General features: G+C 46.2%; 2 protein-coding genes across 2 annotated transcripts in view; both read right to left on the bottom strand.

The window, feature by feature from the left end:
• Positions 1 to 21,666, bottom strand: part of LOC149370365 (uncharacterized) — a 45,162-nt gene that overhangs the window by 20,013 nt on the left and 3,483 nt on the right. The window contains exon 2 of the mRNA XM_089577703.1: positions 12,910 to 13,045. Within this exon, the coding sequence (XP_089433829.1) occupies positions 12,910 to 13,045 (136 nt within the window). The remainder of the gene's footprint in view (positions 1 to 12,909; positions 13,046 to 21,666) is intronic.
• LOC149370366 (uncharacterized) lies at positions 6,196 to 8,783 on the bottom strand. Its single transcript, XM_089583175.1, has 4 exons — positions 8,664 to 8,783; positions 8,072 to 8,180; positions 7,263 to 7,441; positions 6,196 to 6,645 (listed from the first exon to the last, which is right to left on the bottom strand). The coding sequence occupies exons 1-4, from the start codon at positions 8,781 to 8,783 to the stop codon at positions 6,196 to 6,198; spliced, it is 858 nt and encodes a 285-aa protein (XP_089439301.1).

Below are 21,666 nucleotides of genomic sequence, written 5' to 3'. Positions count from 1 at the left end.
GATAAAAATGGCAAGTAGATTGCAAAAAAAGCAGCTAGCGAACAGAGCAAAAACCATAACATACAACATAAAATCTATTACAAAGGCACAGAACATGTAATGGCATCGAACCTGGCAGCAAACGAAGGCATCAGACTTGGCCCAAAACAGGGATACATAAGAGCCCTATACCTCATTCAGAGCTTGTAAAGATAAATTTACCGATTCGCAGTTGTCAACGTCCGCAGGTAAACCATTCCACTTAGTGATTGTATGGGGAAAGAACGAGTACTTAAAAACATTCGTTTTACTTGAAAACGCGGCAACATTTTTAGTATGGTAAGAGATTATAGGGCGTCGAGATGTGTGCTCAACTAAAATTCCTTCCTCTATTGCTAATTTATTTTGGTAATACAGGCAGAATAACTTCAATTTTTCACGATGACGACGGATGGCCAGCTGTTCAAGTCCTGCGGTTTCCAGTAGGGCAGTTGGGAAAGTATTCCAACTGTAACAATTAAAGATAAGCCTAGCTCCTTTACGTTGGACATTTTCTGTTTTAAGTTTGTTACTTTCGGTCCAGGGATCCCGCACTGCAGCCGCATTTTCCAACATTGGCCGAACAAATGTTTTATAAGCTATATACTTTATTCCTTGTGTGGATTGTGCCAGCTTTCTTCTCAAATAGTGCAATTGTCTTAGAGCTTTTCTTTTGTATATGCGATACGTGCTCGTTCCAACGAAGGTCTGAGGCTATCTGAATTCCTAAGTATTTCAAAGTGTTGAACACTAAGAGGGGCTCACTGGCTATACGGTATGTAAAACTTAGGGGATTTTTTTTACGTGCCACAGTCATTGCTACTGTCTTGTTGGAATTCAAAGTCATTTGCCACGTGGAGCACCGTTTTTCTAGTGCAGACAGTGAATCGCTTAAAAGGAGTTGATCTTCAGGGCTAAAATTTCTTGATAAATTTTGCAATCGTCTGCGAAAAGTCGTATTTTAACATGTACGTTGTGAACTATGTCATTAATAAGTACTAGAAAGAAAAAGGAACCAAGACTGAGCTCTGCGGAATACCGGATTCTACTGGGACAGCATCAGAGAGGACACCATCAACAACCGTACTTTGACGTCTGTCCGAAAGATAAGCTTCGATCTATGAGAGTAGGCACTCGTGTTTCAGCATAGGTTTTAACTTCTGGAATACTTTTTGATGATACACACGGTCGAATGCTTGCTCAAGATCAAGAAAAACAATATCAACTTGATTATGCCTATTTAGTGCTCCTGCTAAATCGTGAACTGTTGCAATAAGTTGTGTTACTGTGGAATATTAAAGTTAAGTATTTTTAGGGACCATTCAGGGCGTTTTCTAAAGCCTATGAAATCCAAATAGAATAATCATATCATAGGGATTCAAGTCAGGTTGGGAAACAGCAAGGTAGCGTACACTGTAGGAATTTAGGAGAAAATATTTCTGTAGCGTCCTCTGCAGCACATCTCAAAACAGAATCGCGTCTTTGCAGCCTATAAAACAATGTTCGATTGTTTCTGGCACATTGCACCAGCGCCAGTTTGCAGAACACAGAAAAAATGTGCAATGTATAGAAAAATTTTTCGTGAGCCCAGAGTAGACATAACGATATTATGGGGGCGTGAAGAGCGTCGTTATCAAACCTCTGTATCGATTTTTGCGCGAAACAGAATATAAGTCATCTTTCAAAACCGAACTCTCAAAAACGGCACGGAGGCATAAACTTCCTGCATAAAGCCTAGTAAACAGGGGCGCTCAGTATAATTGGAAGAAACTACTAAGCTCGGAAGTAGAGTCATGACTTTAACCTGCGAGAATGCTCTAATAACCGGATGGGAACAATCCAGAAAAAAGAAGAAACGGGCAACCAGCTGCCTCACATACAGGTGCTCTGGGCCCAGTCCACCTGCACACATAGGCCTGAAAAGGTTGTCACGCCGCATGGGCTCAAACTTTGAAGACCAAATAAACGTTTAAAAAGGAGAACCAGTGCGAAGAAACACGGACACACAAAGAAACGACAGGCACACGAGCGCTGACTCACAACTGAAATTTTATTCTGGCGTAAAAACGCTTAATACAAAACCTGAAAGGGTGGGTAACAGAGCTGCTGCAGCGACAACCGGCAATTAGTGTGGTCGCGCCACAAGATGGCAAAAAAAAACACAAGAAGGATCAAAAGAAAGTTATAAGCGGTAAAAAGGCGGTGCAAAGGGCCGCGAAACGGGGTTCAGGTAGGTAACATTAAAAAAAAAAGAAAACAAAGAAAAAGTACCGAAATGGGCGGGGAATGGTAAAAACCATGGAGGACACAGATGAGATTATACAGGTGAAAACATTAAAAATATAAAAAACATGAAGAATGTAAAAGCTTTAAAAACGTGCCCAAAAGGAGGGGGGTTGGAACTAAAAGCAAGATAAAAGCAGTACCAACGAGGAATCCATGAATAATTCAGATGTGTGTGGCACACAAGAAACCTTAGGTGTTTGTCAAGCCACCAGGAAAATCCAGCTCTTTTTTGACAAGGAGGGGGATGGAGCACTGACGCATTGTTGACCGGCATAATGGATTTTGAGGGCTTCGACGATTTCCCTCGTCAACCTATCTCGTCCACTTCCAATAGCGGTGCAACGATTAAAGTCAGGGGTGCACATTCCTTCAGGGGTGTTTTCTCCAATTTTGCACGCCTTACAGTGCTTAGCCCGGGGCCGGATACAGCTTTACTTTTAACATTGTTTATATGTTCTTGGAGTCTGATATTGATACACCTTCCCGTTTGACCGATGCACCTCTTCCCACATGACACTGGCACAGAGTAAATTATTCCTGAATCACAGGAGACATATTGGTCAGAGTGTGTCACGCTGCACACTCAGTGCTTCCGCGGGTTATTCCCTTTGCAACAGAGGGCGGAAAGCTTGTTGCGAGCCGTGAAGACGACATCCACCCCGGCGCGCTGTGCGACTTTTTTTATACGATGGCTGATTGTGTAGAGATAGGGCATTACCACTACATTTCTGCGCTTATTGTTTGAAATATCTGGTTCCATGTGTTGCCGGGACTTCTTGATCACGGAGCCAGCTACTGAAACTAGCAGATGTAAAGGGTAGCCTACTGCTATAGGACGATCGGACTGGTTATTGAAGCTGTCCAGGAAGAAATGCTCACATGATTTTTGAAGCGCGTTTTGGAAGCCCAGTTCTAGTATGCCACTCTTGACAAGTTTTTCGTGGGCTAACGCGAACGGCAGGAGTGCCTTCTTGCCTCTAGGTTGCTAAGACCAGTAGGTGTGGTTATCAGAAATTCTGAAGACATAAAACTACGCAGGAGACAGGACACAGAAAAGATGCAGACAGGATGCAAAGGCAGATGCAGATAAGATGCAGATGCAGATGCAGATAAGATGCAGATAAGATGCAGATGCAGATGCAGATAAGATAAGATAAAGATGCAGATGAAGATAAGATCCTCGCTTGTCAAGTCATGTCCACACATGGTGAAATGTAGTTTTACCAGTCAAGTAGGCCGGCTTTACTCTGCTGGTTTTCCTCCTGCTCTTCTGAAAGCTGTCGCAGAATCTTTGCTGAAAACCCTATGGTTGAAACAAAACCAACAAGAACTCACTGAAAGCGAGAGGAGGAGGTTTGATGTCCTTCCTTATGTGCACAAGACTTCGCACGGTTTGAAGAAGGTGGGAGGGAAATTTGGTGCCGACGTGTTCTTTTCCGCCCCATGTAAACTGTCTCTTTTATGCCGATTAACTAACAATAACCTGCAAAAGATAGTAGAGTGCGGAGTCAACCACAGACCTAAGTTTGTAGCCTGTAAGATCGGAGTTATCTACGAGATCCCATTCAGCTGTGGTTCCGTTTATGTAGGGCAGACGGGGCGCTGCATTAATAAACGCCTTCAGGAGAACAATAACTCTTTGAGCCAGCATGATGGGCAGCATTTAGCAAGGCATTGCTAGTCTTGTAAGATCAATGACAAGATGAAAAAAGTATTTTGCACGCCGCTTTTCAAGCAAACGAAGATTACAGGCTGCGCGAAGGACAGGAAGGCACGCGAGATTTTTGAAGCCTGGCAAATTGCTAGATACGGTGCGGAAAAATGTGTTAGCGAAGCATCAATTCACCTGTATCAGAAGGAACTTGACTTTTTGGGTTGATTAGATTGTGTACTTTTGCTTTGAGTGTTAAGTTTGGTTGCGCATGCGTTGCTCTTGAAGGAAGGTCGTTTTGTCGTCCAATAAATCAGTTGTTAGTCTACGCTCGTCCTGTCTGCATCTTTTCTGTGTCCTGTCTCCTGCGTAGCTTTATGTCTTCAAAATGTCTTACCAACTAGCCTCTCATCATACACTTCTAGTTATCAGAAAATTGGAGGCTCAGGTCAAGAAATCTGATCGGGTGATCTGTTGAATGTTTCATGCGTCAAAGAAAGAGGTGGGCATCTTTCAAATAAGGAAAGGGCCTGCGATACTGCTGAGGTAAACGATTCATGGCTGCAGTTTAAAAGGACGAGTGGTTGTCGTTGTACCGAAAACTTTTTCCACGGCCGTCTCAGGAATCATTTTATGCAGGGTTCTGTCATGTTGGGCAAGAAAAAGTTCGCTTAGAACACACCCTGCTTTTGAATATGTTGGTGCTATTCCAGGTGACAAACGTTGATTTTAGGTAAAAGTCCAAAAGTCGCAACAAATCACCAATGGAAAGACCGACTTCGTTTTGGAAGATTATGGCCCCGAAAGTATCAATGGCGGCTTCAATGCAGAGCATTAATTCGCTATGCGGTAAAAAGTAATATAAATCTTTAATGTCTAAGGTAAAGTCTTTTAAGTTATTGTCATGGATAGTATTTGAATATTCCATGATCTCATCTGATTCGTTCACCGCGAAAGGGTCGTCAATGGTTCTTAACTTCAGCTTATCCCTAAGAAAAACTGCGACCGACTTTTGCCAACATTCTTTTTCAGAAACTATGACACGGAAGGGGGCCTGGGACTTATGGGTATTTGCAGAGAAAAACACGTTCCCGCTGATACGACTCGCAGACAGAATACTACTGGCTAGATTGTCCAATTTGAAATACTTACAAAGGCGCGTAGTTTGCTTCTTCACTTTGAGAGGGTTGACATCATCTCTTCTATGGAAGACAGGCTCTAGGACACTGGTGGCTCTTGAGTTCAAGTCTCCCGCCTGGAGCACCATGAAGCCGCCTTGTCAGATTGAACCAGAAACAGCCCCGCCGCGGTGGCTCAGTGGTTGCGGCGCTCGGCTGCTGACCCGAAAGTTGCGGGTTTGATCTCGGCCGCGGCGGCTAGAATTTCGATGAAGGCGAAATTCTAGAGGCTCGTGTGCTGTGCGATATCAGTGCACGTTGAAGAACCCCAGGTGGTCGAAATTTCCGGAGCCCTCCGCTACGGCGTCTCTCATTGCCTGAGTTGCTTCGGGACGTTAAACCCAAATAAAGAAAGAAGAGATGAACCAGAAACAAGTCCTTGGCTCGAAAAAAGGTGACGGTTTGGCACAGCGGAAACCTCTTCGAAGACGTTTCGTGTTTTTGCAAGATGTCGACGCCTTTGTCGACACGTCGACAAGATGTAGACATCTGGCTTTGTCAGGGTCAGCTGCTCGTTGCCTTTTCTGTCTCACTAGTTTGAGAAGTTCAACCGCGAACTTTTTGGGCTCGACGGCAAATTTGGGACCTAGGCTGAGGAGACCCCGCACATTCTCCGGTAGGTAAGCATCCCCCACCGTGTGCACTGGATTCGAAGGTCTCACTCTCTTTTCTTGGAGCCACGTCCGAAGGATAATGAGGAAGTTTTGCCGGAGGAATTACGCCTTGGTGTCGAGGACTCAAAGGCATTCTTTCCAGGCGTGGTTCGACGACTTGCTTGAGCACACCCGTAGAAATAGGGCGCCCATTTAGAGACAACATTGTCGCTGCCATTCTGTCCTTAGACGGGTTTGCTACGGGTGTGCTGCAGGGGTGCTTATTCTCATATAAAATCGGTTCTGTGAGCAGGCCGGCAGTCAGTGAAGAACAACGTTTATTGCCGATAGGAAACGGGTTTATATAGAAACAGGAGGGTGACGTAGTAGGTCACGATGCTAGGCTGCTATCAGCGTGACGTCAGAGTGACTCAGCTCTGCTACATCTTTCTTTTCTTAAACAATTTGTTTAACGTCTCTCTGGCAGTGGGTAGCGACAGGGCTGGAGACGTTGTCGTGTGCTTCTCCGTAGCTCTGGTGAATCGTGTGCGACGTCTGGGTCGTCAGACGCTGGAGGATTGTCTGGCCGAGGGGTTACGTCGCGTATGTGCTCCCGGGTCCTCCTGATCTCACGGCCGTCTTCCGTTTTCAGGATCGCAGAACGCGGTGTCTCCGCTGGCCTCAGGAATACAGCAGGTGCCCAGGTCCGTTGAAGCGTGTCGTACGTTGTTACCTGCTGTCCCTGCGACAGGGGAGGCAGGTGTCTGGAGCCACGGTTGTAGTAGGTTCCCTGGCGCTGGCGAATTTCCTGGAGTCTGTTGTGCACGGTTCTGCTGGGCACCGTCTCTGGAACCAAGTGTTCTGCCGGTACCGGGAGCAGAGTTCTCGTCTGCCTTCCCATAAGCCTCTGCACAGGAGACTTCAGCACAGGATCTCTGGGGGTATTGCGCCACTCGAGTAAAGCCATTTGGAAGTCTGGCATCCTGCACGAGCACTTTTTTAGTAGCTTCTTAGCCTCTTGGACTGCCCTCTCAGTCATTCCGTTAGAGCGCGGATGGTACGGGCTCGAGGTGACGTGTGCAACACCTAGCGGGTTTAGAAATGCTTTAAATTCTGCGCTGTTGAACGGTGGGCCGTTATCACTGCACAGCTTTAAGGGCAGTCCATGAACAGCGAAGATTTCCGCACACCATGATTTGAGCACTTTCGCTGTCACTTGTTGGAATTCACGTACTTCAAAGAAGAATGAATAGAAGTCAACAATTATGGCGTACTGCCTGCCACCGTAAAAGAACAAGTCCATTCCCACAGCTTCCCATGGTAAGCTAGGTACTTCGTGGCTCAAAAGTGGCATCTTCGCATTGCGTGGTTGATGCGTTTGCAGATTTTGCAAGCTTTGGAGTACTGGTCAATCTCTGTACACATGCTTGGCCAAAACATGACACTTCTCGCCCGCTCTTTCATTTTATCCGCTCCCGAATGTGCGGCATGAAGGAGACACAAAATTTCTGCTCTTTTCGAATGTGGTATGATTACCTTATTACTGCGAAATAACAGGCCGTCCTGGGTGTGTATCTCCTCCCGGTATGACCAGTATGGGCGGACAGCTTCGGGAACATCACGCTTGTCCTCCGGCCAGCTTGTTTCCGCATATCCACGTAGCTGGAGCAGAGCAGGATCACCACTGGTTGCTGCAAGGAGGTCCCTGAGACGTTCATTTCAAGCAGAAACAAAATCTAGGACATTTACTTGAAACTGCTCTGTCTCTTCAGCCATGCATTCTTTGCTGGGAAACCGCGACAAAGCATCTGCGAGAAATAGTTCCTTGCCCGGTTTGTAGATAACATTGATAGGATAGCGCTGCAGGGTTAGTCTCATGCGTTGCAATCGAAGAGGGCACTGATGCAACTGCTTCTTGAATATCGGCACCAAAGGGCGGTGATCGGTCTCCACGGTTACTTCTGGCTGGCCGTAAATGTAATCGTGGAATTTTGTGCAACCGTGCACAATAGCGAGAGTCTCTTTTTCGATTTGCGCATAGCGCTGTTGTGCGCCTGTGAGCGACCGAGACGAGAAAGCGACAGGGCGACCTTCTTGCATAAGAACCGCACCAACTCCCAATTGGCTGGCATCGACGGAGAGGATGATAGATTTACTCGGATTGAAGTATGATAGCACAGGTGCTTCTACCAAGGACTGCCGCAAGTTCTGAAAACTTCTTTCCTGCTATTCAGTCCAAACCCACGCAATGTCTTTGCGCAGCAATGTTCGGAGCGGGGCAGTCACATCAGACATGCTGGGAATGAACCGCTGCACAAAATTAATCATGCCAAGAAATACTTGGAGCTCCTTACAGTTCTTGGGCGCTGGCATTTGTAGTACATCTTGAATTCGTTGTGGGTCTACTCGCAGGCCTTCTGCAGTGAAGATGTGGCCCAGGTAACGCACTTGCGGCTGCAAAAACGTGCATTTCTTGAGGTTCAGCCTAAGATTGTTCTCTTGACAGCGTGTCAACAGAAGTGTCAAGTGGTAGTCATGTTCCTCTTTAGTTCTTCCCCAGATCAATATGTCGTCCATAACTACCGCCACACATGGTAATCCTTTTAACAAGTGGTGCATTGCTAATTGGAAGATCTCTGGAGCAGAGGCGATTCCGAACGGCATGCGAAGAAACCGGTAGCGGCCGTACGGTGTGCTCATGGTGCAGAGTTTTGAACTTGCCTCGTCCAATTTAATCTGTCAAAATCCTGATGCGGCATCTAAAGTAGAGAAGAACACAGCACCGGAAAGCCGCGGAACTACGTCCTCTATTGTTGGCATAGGGTAGTTTTCTCGCAAAAGCGACTTGTTTAGCTCTGTTGGATCGAGACAAATGCGTACTTTGTCCTTTTTCACTACTGTAATCATGGGACTAGACCAGTCAGTAGGCTCGGTTACCTTTGTTATGACGCCTTGCTCTTCCATGCGCTGTAGTTCCGCCTTCACCTTATCTTGAAGGGCCACCGGAACTCTTCTAGCTGGCACGACGACACCCGCGGCACCAGGCTTCAGCTTCATGTTGTACTCGAAGTCTTTTAGCTGCCCGAGCCCTTTGAAGACTTCTGCAAAAGGCTGCGCTGGCGGGTAGAGCTGGTCATGCTGAATGCTCTGTAAGCGGCTGATAAACCCCAAACGTTGGGCTGCTGTACCACTCAGTGTTACAGGCACGTCCTGCTCCACAATGAAAAATGCTTCTTCGTGAGATTGGTCGTTTGCAGAAAGCAACAGCCGTACTTTCCCACGGGAAGTGGTTTTGTGCCCAAAAAATGCCGTAAGTATGACCAGGCAGGTCTGTTCTGGCTTATCTGGCAGTTTTCTAATGTCCTTTCTTGAAATAACGCAGCAGTTTGCCCCCGTGTCTAATTTGAACTTCATTGGAGTGCCTTCGATGTCCACAATCGCACTCCAGTTGTCTGCCGTCAGTGTGTGCACTGTCAAGGTTTCCAAGAAGTAATCCTCGTCTTCTTCAACCTGCAGCTCCCGCAAATCATTTCTTCGCCGTATCGCACCTCGTGAATGCGGCAACGACTTGCATACTTGTGCGAAGTGGTTCCGCCTGCCGCATTTCTTGCAAGTTTTACCGTTCGCGGGGCATATTCCGCTGCGGTGCGTCTGATAACCGCATCTATTGCAGACGTCGTTTTTAGCCGCTACTGCATGAACTCTCGTTTCATGGGTGGTTCCTGCCGCTTCGCTTATCTCGCGAAACTGTTCTTTCCCTTGTTCTAGGGCGCGGCAGATTTCGACAGTCTTCTGATAGGACGGGTTCTCAGCGATCAACCTTTGCTGCAAGTTTCTGTCGCGAATGCCCAAAATAATGCGGCTGCGCAGCATACGGTCTTCGAGCTCTCCATATTCGCAGTTTTTTGCCAGTATTCGTAGTTCTGTCAGCCATTCACTGAAGCTTTCACCTTCCTTCTGGTTTCTTGAGCCGAATCGGAATTCGTGAAATGTTAGGTTGGTTTCGGGCTTATAGAAATCTTCAAACTTCTTTAGCAGGACTACGACGTCATTTTTGTCTTCTCCTTCTTCAAGCTTGAACGTGCTGTACGCCTTTCTAGCTTCGTCACCAACCGTCACTAGCAGTGTGGCTGCCTGCACCTCTTTGCTCTGCTTGTTCAGCTGGGTAGCGGTAGAAAACAACGTGAACTCACTCTTCCACGTTTGCCATCCTAGCCAAGCGTTGCCTGATGTGTCCAAGGGCTTCGGTGGCGGAAGAAGGGACGCTGGCGTCGACATGCCGACTAGGGACCGCTGCCACCATGTGAGCAGGCCGGCAGTCAGTGAAGAACAACGTTTATTGCCGATAGGAAACGGGTTTATATAGAAACAGGAGGGTGACGTAGTAGGTCACGATGCTAGGCTGCTATCAGCGTGACGTCAGAGTGACTCAGCTCTGCTACAGGTTCAAAAATCGCAATACGTTTAGAAAAACTGCTAAATAAACCTAGTGCGTTCTCACAAACGAGGCAGTCAAATATCAAGTGTCACTCTTTGCAAAGTCTGGTTTATCGTTGGAGAAACACGACGCAAAAAGTTGCGATCGTTTGGTTTACGAAGACCTTGCGATGTTTGTGGGTATGTGCCGAAAGAAATAAATACAGGAAAATAAACTTAATATATATGCGCGACTGAGATTCAAACCCGAGGCTGGTGCGAACAAATAAGCTTCGCAGGCCACTGCGCCAGATCCTGTTACCTACCTATGTGTCTGTTATTTGCGCCTAAAACCTGTTCAAATATGATTCATTAGTCTACCTTTCTTGTCCTTTTTCGTAGAACTAGGCTATCGTCGTAGCCAAACCAGGCTTTTCTTAAACTGCAACACACTTTCGCGCTGTGCATTGCACATTGTTATCTTCATTATCTATTTCGCTACCGTGGAAAAATGGACGATTTGGAGTGTACTGAAAGAAATATTTTGTTAACAAGAACTAACACACCCAGCACATATTGCAATGCATGAAATTGTAGCTTATTAGTTACACTTTTGAATGAAACAAACAGCAGAGTTGTGTGTGCAAAAATAAAGGAACATTTCTTTGTGAAAACTGCTAAAACACAAAAAGTATATAGCAAAAACAAAAATTACCAACTGCACTCAGCCAGAACTTGATTAGAGGAAAACTGGATTATACAAACTGTTGCACATGTTTATAGCTGTCATTATTCACAGTTTCAGCTATGAGAAAATATTGCTGCACTTTCCATGGCCTGGGAAGTCAGGGGTCATGACTGTGGTGCCACTGCGAAGAGAAATTAAGGGTGAAGATGTGAAGCAGAGGTAGACTGACAGGTGCTTCACATAAGGCTTTATCTTTGTTCCTTCCTTGTTCTCTGAAAGCCGAGCTTGGAGTTTCTTCTTTTTGTCATTTTTTTTGGTTGGTTTTGAATGGATTCTATGGGAGGATTGGGGTCGTGGACTTCTTTTCCCTCATCATACCAGAAGATTTCTTGAATGAGCGGCTCCCTGAAAGCCAGCTGATAAAATTTGGCATTTTAGGGAAGCTCTAAAACATCAGGATCGATGAAATAAGTTTTATCCATGTGGTTCAAAAGCCAGGATACTTTCCAAGTCTTGTCAATAGATGCTGGCGCCACTGATACATCCGGGTCCGTTACGTGCATAAAAAAAAAAACAAGAAAAGCGAAAAACCAATTTTGAGAAATGAATTTTGATGGCAGAGGGCCAGAATAGATTATTCTAGTATTTCAGTAGAAATATAGTCGTGGCAGGTCAAGAATTCCAATGTATATGATGATTCCAATGAACATCAGCATCTCCAACAGATTCACGTCTTCCCGTGAGCCGTCACGCCGAGCGTATGTTCGCTTGCTCAAAATCTTCATCTATGCATACTTATTAGTGTTTCCAGACACGGTCTTTATCATTTCCGCCGTGAAGAGCATCAAAAAAAAAGTCGAGAGGTCGAGCGAATCTCTGAGCGCTGCTCCGCAGCGATGTGCCGATATGGACACCTAGCTGTCGCCTTGGTTGAAAAACGCGACGTGAACTTGAGCATTTGGCAAACTGTCTCCGCCATTCGTTGTGAAGACCCTGAAGCACAAAAATAAACCACTGTGATCAGTTACAAACCGTATGCACCGCAGAAAAAACACAGCGAACGGAAACAGAACTTACACGCAAGTACGCGCTGACGTTCCAGGCGCCTGAGGCGAAGTCTCGCTGTCGAAACCGAAATCCGACGTTGTACATTGCTGCCCAACTAATAACTGCTGCTTTCGTCGCAAAAAATGAAACCGTAACCGGCCGACGTGCTCGGTGTCAGCTTTCTTTTTCGAGGAGCGCGCGGCGATGCGGACGCCATTTTCTTCGGCTGACGCTGCTGCGGCCGTCCAAAGTTTTATTTTTCACGGCGCCCCCTCATGTCAAAACACTGAAACCAAGGCTGCAATCGAAAGAGCAGTTGTTGAGCTCGCTAACTAGATGACGGAGCACGTCCACCACGCTCCAAAATGAGCTTTTTGGTGCGGGTGATTTGAATCGATCATATGCGAACGATGACCTCAAGCGCGGTAGCGAAAGAGTACTGCTATCAAACTTGCATTTATGCTTTGAGCTATGCAGGGCAGTGACAGATGTGCGCAGCTTGCGTTGGCCTAGACAACATTGCGGCAGAAGCACGGGACTAGTGCAATACGCGTTGGCGTTGACAACACTGCTGCAGAAACACGGCACTGGAACCTAGGCCGTTGGCGTACATTAGGAAAATTAGCATTGATGATGAAAAAGTTTAAGAAGCGCATAACTGGCTTCCTCGTTCAGTGGACACTTCAGTCGCGCATTGAGGCCCGTGGCAATGGCGCCCACCTGAAAAAAAAAACTAAGCTTTCAGACATTATTTCGTGCTTAAAAATGCTAAACCGGCAGCTATTTTTTTTCTTACTAATACAGGAAGAACAGCTATCACACAAGCACGTGCGCCAGGCGTCGAACTTTACCGGCCCTACGAAGGACATGGGGAAATTCTCAATTGCGCCATGATATGTGGCTCATGTGAAGGCTTTTCTTTCTATAATGACAAACTTCCGCTTATCGCAAAATTTCCAGGCGGTTTAGCAGCGAGTATTTGCCGTAATCAATTCTCAAGGGGAGTTCCGGCATATCATTCATTATACATACGTTTTATTCGCAGAGGATGAGTTCGTCCAGTAGACGTAGCTGTCAGTCAGGCCCCAAGATGTAATGTTATGCTGTGTGCGGTTGAGTTTCTCAATGTATTGCTCCACTTCTTCTGTGAGGTTCAAGTTTCCAGCAACTGCGTTGAAATAGGCACGTTGAAATGTAGGTTTCTCAGTCCTTGAATATTTCAACGCGGCTCCTTCCTGTTATATTATTCAGGCCAGCTGGTCTATTTTAAGAGAATGGTTGCTCAGATATGATGGTGACTAGCTATGCTATATGTTGTTCGTACGAACCAGAGAGCTATTGCTTAACGGTCCTTATTACATTCGGAAGCAATATAACGAAGAAAGAGGAAATGATCGTTGCGTGCAAAAAGCCCCTCTTTACAGCGAGTGCCTTTGCGTTCCCTTTTTTGTAATGGTACCCACTTGGAGAAGGAAACGGAACGCACGAAATATAATTCAAGCCCGAAACAGACAAAAGCACATAAAAAGAACACAAAAAAGGCAAGCGCTGTTACCAGAGTTTTCAGTGGACATGAATCTCTATTTCTCGTCAGGAAGGGAAAGGTGATACTTTGTTTCAATCACGGAGAAGGTAGTTCCTTCAACTAATGCGCGTACAGAAACTAATAATAAATTTTCGCTCTTAACAGGGTCAGGTCTCAGGTTTCTGCTCTATTTCTTCAAAGGCGCATTTGAAATGAGGTCTGCCGTTCATGAATGTGTGACCAATATCGCTGCCATTGCGTGGATCCGTATTTTTTGCACTAGGTCACGGCTACTACGACGCCCCGATCAGCGCTCAGGACGCGGCCTATTCCTCTTTACGATGCAAGTCAGTTGAGAGACGCAGAGAGAGAAAATATCCTTATCGCGATTCATCTTGAATTTTATTCGCATAAGACTGATATAAAACAGCCTTTCATCTCCTTAGGATAATTCCTTTCCATGAGCTAAATGAATCCAAATAAGCGCAAAAATTAAGGTCAAGAATTTTCGCCTCCTGAAGGCTGATTCTTTTAACAGTTATACATAGATTTTTATGTTTAAAAATTGTGACATATACGTCGGTGCTCTTTGTTGGACGGGTTTTAGAGCAAGGTGGAAATTATATACCTCATATGGACCAATATTTACATGAATAAATAGATTAAATAATGCACTTTTTCACTTTTGATTTTCTGAGTCAAGGTTATAAGCGAAATTGATGGCCGTCAACATCGAGGGTGAGCCCGGTTTTTAACTTTTCTTAATAGGCAACATGGCTCGAAATATCGAACGCCAAACATACAAATTTTAAAGCTTGTTGAGCCAGCTTTTCTGCATTACCTTATTTTAAAATGGCGCCCCTGCCGTGAGATATTTGCCAAAGTCAAGTTAATCTCTCCTGCGTCATCAAATCAGCAATATGCCTGTTTTAGGCGCGTAAGAAGAGCTGCAGACGCCAATTTGGAACTTTAAATTGAGGAAATCGAACTTATTCAGCATTTAAGTGCAATTTTTGACGTTATATATTTCGAACACATTCCCGGTAAGGAAAATTTCCAAAGACAGCTCGCCTTCGATGTTGACGGCGATGAATTTGGCGAAATTACCTTGCACATTAAGATCAGAAATTAAAACCTTATTCTTTATTTTGAGTGTCTTATTACTATGATTATTGATCCATATGTGGTTCATAACATACGCCTCGCGGTACAGTCTAGGATAACAGACGACACTGAAGTATCTCTCACAGTTTTTAAAATGCAATTATTTGACGGTTAAAACAAGCACCTGCAATATTTCTGTAGTAATCATTATGGTGTCATCAGAACACGTTGACAAAATGATGGTCACTGCGTACACAACATCTTGAATAACAACTCGAGCAGTGCACTTCACGAACGACTCGCTAGGCTGCTGGCTTCAAGGGTGCGAAAAGTGACGTCGCCGCTTTTCGCACCTTTAGCACGTCGCCATGGAAAATGGTTACGCAAATGACGGAAATTGCAGCACTGGTGTCAAGGAGCGCCAGAACAGAAAGTCTTTTATAGAAACTTCGATCAGGGACACAAATCAAGCTTTTGGCTTTTCGTTCAAGCCTCGTGAGCAGCGGCAACTAGTTCTCTGGCGGAACATAGGGCTAGGCCATTGTCTCGGTCCTCCGCAAGTTTCGCCCTTATCTCTACGGCCATCCTTTTGACGTCGTCGCTGACCATCGTGCCCTTTGTTGAGTTTCTTAGTTAAAAGATCCCCCCGGCCGCCTGGCTTGATGCGCCTTCCGCCTCTAAGAATATACCATATGCGTCGTCTACCGGTCACACCGCAAGCGTCAGGACGCCTATGCCTTCTCCCGCTCCCTGCTACCGTGCGATATTTCCAGCCTATCCGCCCTTCCCGAATACGGTTCGCCTTGGCTCCGAAGCGGCGACATGAATTGGAAAAGATCCATAGATTGCCTGTCTTGACTGTACTCAATGTACGTTGTTATTCTTGCGCATATCTACATTTGCCATTCCATCCATCGATGCCATGGAAGGCTCCTTTTAGGTAAATAAAATGAAACAAAAGTTAACAGGTGATTGCAAGTGAAATTGCAAATTTGAGCGCAGCTGTTCAAGGTGGCTGCTAGCGTCTTAGGCTGCCAGCCCCCCCCCCCCCCCCCCCACCGGGGGGCTTTCCCTCGTTCCCCCACGTTCTCCACGCGGCGTTTCGCTCTGCAACTTGCACAACCTATTACGCCGCCGACTACGGCGACAATAATAAAAGAAGGAACTCAAAAGTCTACCGTAGTTCGCGCTTTCATTACTGCAATAGGTGCCGGCTGGCCAACACGTGCAATGTAGGGCGTTGCGAATCATGCGTCCTCAGCGTAACTGTGATATCAACAGCGGCACGTAGTGGTAGCCGTGAAAAGTAAAAGTTTGCAGAGTCTTCCTGGGCTTTATTCATTCGTTAAATCCTGTGAATTTCTTCTCTAGAACCGCCAATATCGCACACACAAACCCTGAAAACCCTGTCAACTCGCTAGGACAACGTGACACTGAGAGTGCCGCCGATGTCTATGCAAAGGCAGGAACTAAAAAATGTAGCCGCTCTTTTCACATATTTGCAGTAAATATGAGGTAGAAATGAGTGGATTTTTCACGCCAGCGGCTCTTTGGAGTACATTTTCGCTCGGCAGCCGAGTATGCCGGCTGATCGTACGGCGACCACTTTTATTGGCTTCGCCGGAGTACAAGCTTGCCATTATTATTAAGGCGCTGCTTTGATCTGGTGGAATTGCCCTATAATGGAACTAAATGTACAAAACAAGCATATGCAAAACAACTCTGGCAAACACTAAAGCTACTGTAAATACGGCTCTAAGTTGTACACACCCTTAAATATTCGCTGGGAGGACTTCTTCTGAGGAATTGATTGAGTTTATCCCTGACAAATAATGTTTCAACAATATTGTAGCAAGTGCAGTGCAGGATGAGCTAGCTGCCCTGACATGTTTTCGAAAAAATTTCCGCTACACAAATTCAAGCCATAAACATCTGCTCTTGCCATCCATGGATTTCAAGCAATCGCATATGTTGTAACTAGACGCCGGCCAGGGTACGGGACGCTTTATTACGAGATGCTCACTAGCAGCCTCGAACCAACGACTACCGTGCATGGCGTCCGCACGGGGTTATATACATTTGGTGAGATGTCGGCGCATGCGCAGCAAGGCATGGCGAACGCGACAAGCCACAAGCAGACACCGCTGTACGATACAACCCTTCCTCCCTTTTACAGTTCTAAAAACAAGCATAAGTCAAACGATCAGGTGGACGCCGCTCCCTGGTGCTCTTTCGTAGTGGCACCGGTTGCTCGCGGCTTGCTCGCTGTGCTGGTCGGGTAGACTGGGATGGCTCAGCCGATTGTACTGTACCCGGTGAATGAGGCACTACGTCCGATTTATGTGGAAGTTCCACATCTGGTTTAACGTTCGATCGTGCACTTGATGCGATGCCGAATCGTCGTAGGTGGTCCGCGTGCACCAACCGCACTCGGTCTCTCAAACACACCAAGTACAGTGCTCGTCAAAAGTATACAGCCCAAGGGGTTTGCTTACGGGGCCTGCAGCGTACATAGCTATGCATCCTAAGCGGCCGTAATCTCTCGAACTACAAATGACCTCGAGTCCTCAATCCTTCCAAGCTTTGGACTGCTAGCTGTGCTAAGGAGCCGCGCTAAAAACATTAGAAGCAAACCCCTAGGGCTGTATACTTCTGACGGGGACAGTATGTTGACGGTGACTTCACTCGGGTGACTTTTCGAGGCCACCATTTCACCACATTATCGCGCACAGAGCGACCCCACACACGATCACCAACAGCAAACACTCGCTGCGCACCTCTGCCTTTATCAGCAGATGCTTTAATTTTGTCAGTCTTTGCACTCAGTGCCTCGGCCGTGTTTGGCCTCAGTAACGACAGGCGAGTCCGCAGTTTCCTTCGCAGAAATAATTCAGCGGGTGTCCTTTCCGTGAAAGTATGAGACGTAGTTCGGAAAAAGAAGATGACGTTGCACAATTATGTGTTGCAGCGACCTACAAGTGCTTCTTTCTTCGTCTTCCAGCAGCTGCCTAAGCAATGCTTTGTTCATTGTTTGCACCGCATGCTCTGCCACTCCATTCGACCGAGGATGGTAGGGTGGCGTGAGCGCGTGCTTAATTCCATTTAATTTAAGAAAATTTTGGAATTCAGCTGCTCGAAACTGCGGACCGTTATCGGTTACTACTTCCATACGCAGTCCATGCGACGCAAACTACGAACGAACACAGTCTACCGTTTTAGCGGCAGTTCTCACTTTCATTACCTTGACCTCCAACCATTTGGCATAAGCATAAGTCTCGACAAAGGAAAATTTTCCATTTCCATCTGCGAACTCCAGATGTACTCGTTCTCACGGGTTTTCACACAGTTGCGGGGATGTCAAAGGTACGGGCTGTGCGGAGGAGGGAACTGACTGGCATATTTGACAATTCCGCATATTTCTCTCGAGAACATCTTCAATGCCAGGCCACCATGCTATGAATCTCACTACTGATTTCATTCTAGAAATGTCAAAATGTTGCTCATGCAACAAACCCAGCACACGATTCTGCAACGACTCGGGAATGACCACTCTCTTTGTCCATACAAGGCATCCGTCGTCTATACTCAGCTCCAGTCGGCGCGTCCAGAATGGTTCCAGCTCATCAAACATAGTTTTTGGCCCGCCATACCACATCATTCCCCTAACAGTGCTGAGTAGTTTATCTCACCAATTGTTTCTCGATCCACATCCTTTGCCCTCAATGGTAACTCGTTCAAATACGAAAAAAAAAAGATTTTTTCACACCGGTCATAAGTGTCTGGTAGTGGCAACCGAGACAATGCGTCCGTATGGCTGATAGCAGATCCCGGCTTATGTTTTATTTGGTAGCGATAGTTGGCGAAAATTGCGAGCCAACGATGGACTCTTGCAGTAGCTATAGCTCTGCCCTGTCTTCTCGGATCAAAAAGTGCAGTGAACGCCTGATGGTCAGTCAAGACGTTAAACACTCGGCCATGATGATACTTGTGAGATTTTTTCACTGCAAACACAATGCTTAGGGCTTATTTTTCTATTTGGCTGTAGTTCTCCTCTGATGCAGACAATAACCAATTTCGGCGTGCGACAGTACTGCGCCCAGCCCGTACTCAGAAGCATCACATGTAATGTGAATTTCTTTTTTCACATCGTAAAGCTGCAAGATATTTTTATCAGGCAACATTTCTTTACATAACGTGAAAACCTCGTCACACGGACGCGACCATTGCCATTTAATTTCTTTAAAGAGCAAGTTGGGCAGTGGTTTAGGGACCGTTGCCAAGTTTGGCAAAAATTTGGCGTAAAAATTTACCGTGCCCAAAAAGGCCTTCAGCTTGGTCAAGTTGGTCGACTTAGGCACATTTTTAACGGCCACCACCTTTTCAGGCGTGGGATGCAGCCCATCCTTATGAATCTCATGTCCCAAGTACGTTATACACTTTTGAAACAACCCAAACTTGTTTTTATTCACTCGCGCATGGTATTCACTCAGGCGCCGGAGAACCTGCTCTACTCTTTCGTAGCACTGCTTTTAGTTCTCGTCTGTGATGACTATGTCATCCATGTAGCAGGCTGTACCCGGCATACCATGGAGTATTTGGCCCATGACCGCTTGGAACTCTGCACTTGCACAAGCTGCGTGTTTAGAGCAAGCTGTTCTTGACCTCGCTCGTCTAGCTCGAGCTGGAGATACGCTTAGGCAGGTCAAGAACAGAATACACTGTTCGACCTTGTAAAATGGCAAAAATATCCTCAGGCAGTGGCAAGGAATAATGGTCCATCTTAATTGCTGGGTTTACGATGATGGTAATCGCCGCAAAGGAGAAGCTCCTTGCTGTTCTTTTTTAGGGAGTATGACCAGGGGCGTTGCCCAAGTGCTCTGCCTGACCTGATAGACGAGGCCAGCTTTCTCTAGATGTGCTAGTTCCTATTCGACTTGCTCGCGTAGAGAGCAAGAAACTGGCCCTGCTTTAGAAACACTGGGCGCGCATTTTCTTTCAAGACAATGCCAGCTTTGAACCCTTTGACAGCGCCAGAACCTGAGTCGAACACATGGCTATATTTTTTTGTAAGGGTGTGTCACTTTCCACTGCCTGGACAGACATGATCACGGGCCAATTTATCTCAATCTGAGAAAGCCAGTCTCAGCCGAATAGCGTGGTTATTCTCGCGCCCTCAGTTTCCTTTCCAATGATTAGAGGCAGTACGAAACTCACCTTTATACTGCACTTTGACGTCTATAACTCTAGCAATAGGCACAGCCTTACCTTTATATGTCGCCAATTTCACATTGGCTTGTCTTAAACCAGCATTAGGAAAGTGTTTCACCCACTCGACTTCCCACAAGATTAAGACAACTGCTCCTGTATCAATTTCCATGGGAATATTTTTGCCGTTTATCGTAACCACAATGACAATAGCACGTGCACCAGCTTTTTGGGTAGTGTGACACAAAATCAGTTGCTCAGTACTGCTATCATCCGGGTCTACAGATGTAAACTACTTTAGTTCTGCACTTTTTTGGAACGTGTCCCTTCTTTTTACACTTCTAGCACCGGCTGTTTAAGAAACGGCAACTCACGGGTGAGCGTTGACCTCCACATCGGTGATATGGAGCTTTCGCCCCTTGTGGCGTCTTCCGAACTAGACTCTGCCTCTTTCCTTGACAGGCGTTTCTGTGTTACCAGATTTACGCTGTTTCCCCGCCTCTCGTGTCCAGTAGACTTCGGTGCTGTCCGACGAAGCTGTTCTGTTGCTCGGCGATTGCAGCGTGTCTTTGTAGTCCTGGCTTGCAGCTTCGATGGCTATGGCCACACTACACGCTCGGTCCCATGTTATCTCAACGTGAGGAAGGGTAGCAGTCGGCACCGTGATGTCTTTGGCAGCAGCGAATAATTCGAACACTTCGAAGTTGCCACTTTCCGGCTAGAACTCCGGTAGCTTCCCGACTCTGGCGGTCATTCTGGTTTCATGGTTGTCCCCATCCATCTCGTCCTCGTCGCCACTTTTTGTAACGAGACGCCGAGTAACCAGACGCCGGCCAGGGAATGGGGCTCTTTATTACGAGGTGCTCACTAGCAGCCTCGAACCAACGACTCCCGTGCATGGCGTTCGCACGGGTTTAAATACATTTGGTGAGACGCCGGCGCATGCGCAGCAACGCATGGCGAAAGCGACAAGTCACGAGCAGACGCCGTGATACGATACAACAGCACACTGTGTTCTTTCCCGTTGCATGCGTAGAGTGGTGAGCAAAAAATTTGAAGGTTACGGCCTGGAGTCATCCGACACCGCGCGTTTTGCTTTTTAAAGAGATGCTTTGACTATCCTTTACATTTGTTTGTCGTTAAAATTCGAAGATCTAAGGTCTAAAATAAAGCTGTTTTTCAAAGAAAGTACTCGTGTGATATCCCTAGAGCGCGGCTTTGAAGTTCCCTAGTATACCGCGTGAAAATGATGTAATAATCATATCTGGCACATGGAGGCTGGCTTTTGGTGGCGCTAGGTTTTCTGATACTGTTGATATTACGAACCTCCTACTTTTTGTCGATGTGCAATGCAGCCTGGAGTACAACAGCTGCCTGACGGTTTTGCTGGCTGAGGCAAGCTGTCAGGTGTCAGGTGTCAACGCATTGCGAAAAGCAAAGGTACGCGGTAGCTCAGTTTCACAGAAATATCCAGCGAAGTTTTTAAACAGGACGCAGCCATCGAATACACCATTCTGCTTTGGTGTAATCTGCGACATGACACTTTGCTTCGATGTAAAACTTAAGGACTTCGGACATATAGGAGAAACTTTTTGTTTCCTGAGCACTCTAGGTCACCACCCTCAGAGATCACACGCATTGACACTTACAAGCTCCTTTATCTCCTGGCTATGAACAGAGTTTGCAAACGTGGAGCTGAAATTTTTGCTTACTTTTGAAACAGTGACAACCGAGTAAAATCTTCTTTTGAACTACTAATGCAACAAAGCAAATGATTATATTCCGCGCATCCCGACTGCTCATAAACAACTTCCCGGTGAAACAACTTCCCGGTGCTGCCGTACCATCGCATCGTTATCATGAGAGTCTCGAATAGTTTTCTGCCTACCGTGTTATCTCTCTTGCCACTGCATGGTCAATGATATCCAAAATTTTGTGTACTATTGTAAATACAC

This window comes from Amblyomma mixtum, chromosome 1 (assembly GCF_055824585.1).
Source record: "Amblyomma mixtum isolate Tamu chromosome 1, ASM5582458v1, whole genome shotgun sequence".
NCBI lineage: Eukaryota > Metazoa > Arthropoda > Arachnida > Ixodida > Ixodidae > Amblyomma > Amblyomma mixtum.
This window is presented reverse-complemented; position numbering and strand designations above follow the sequence as displayed.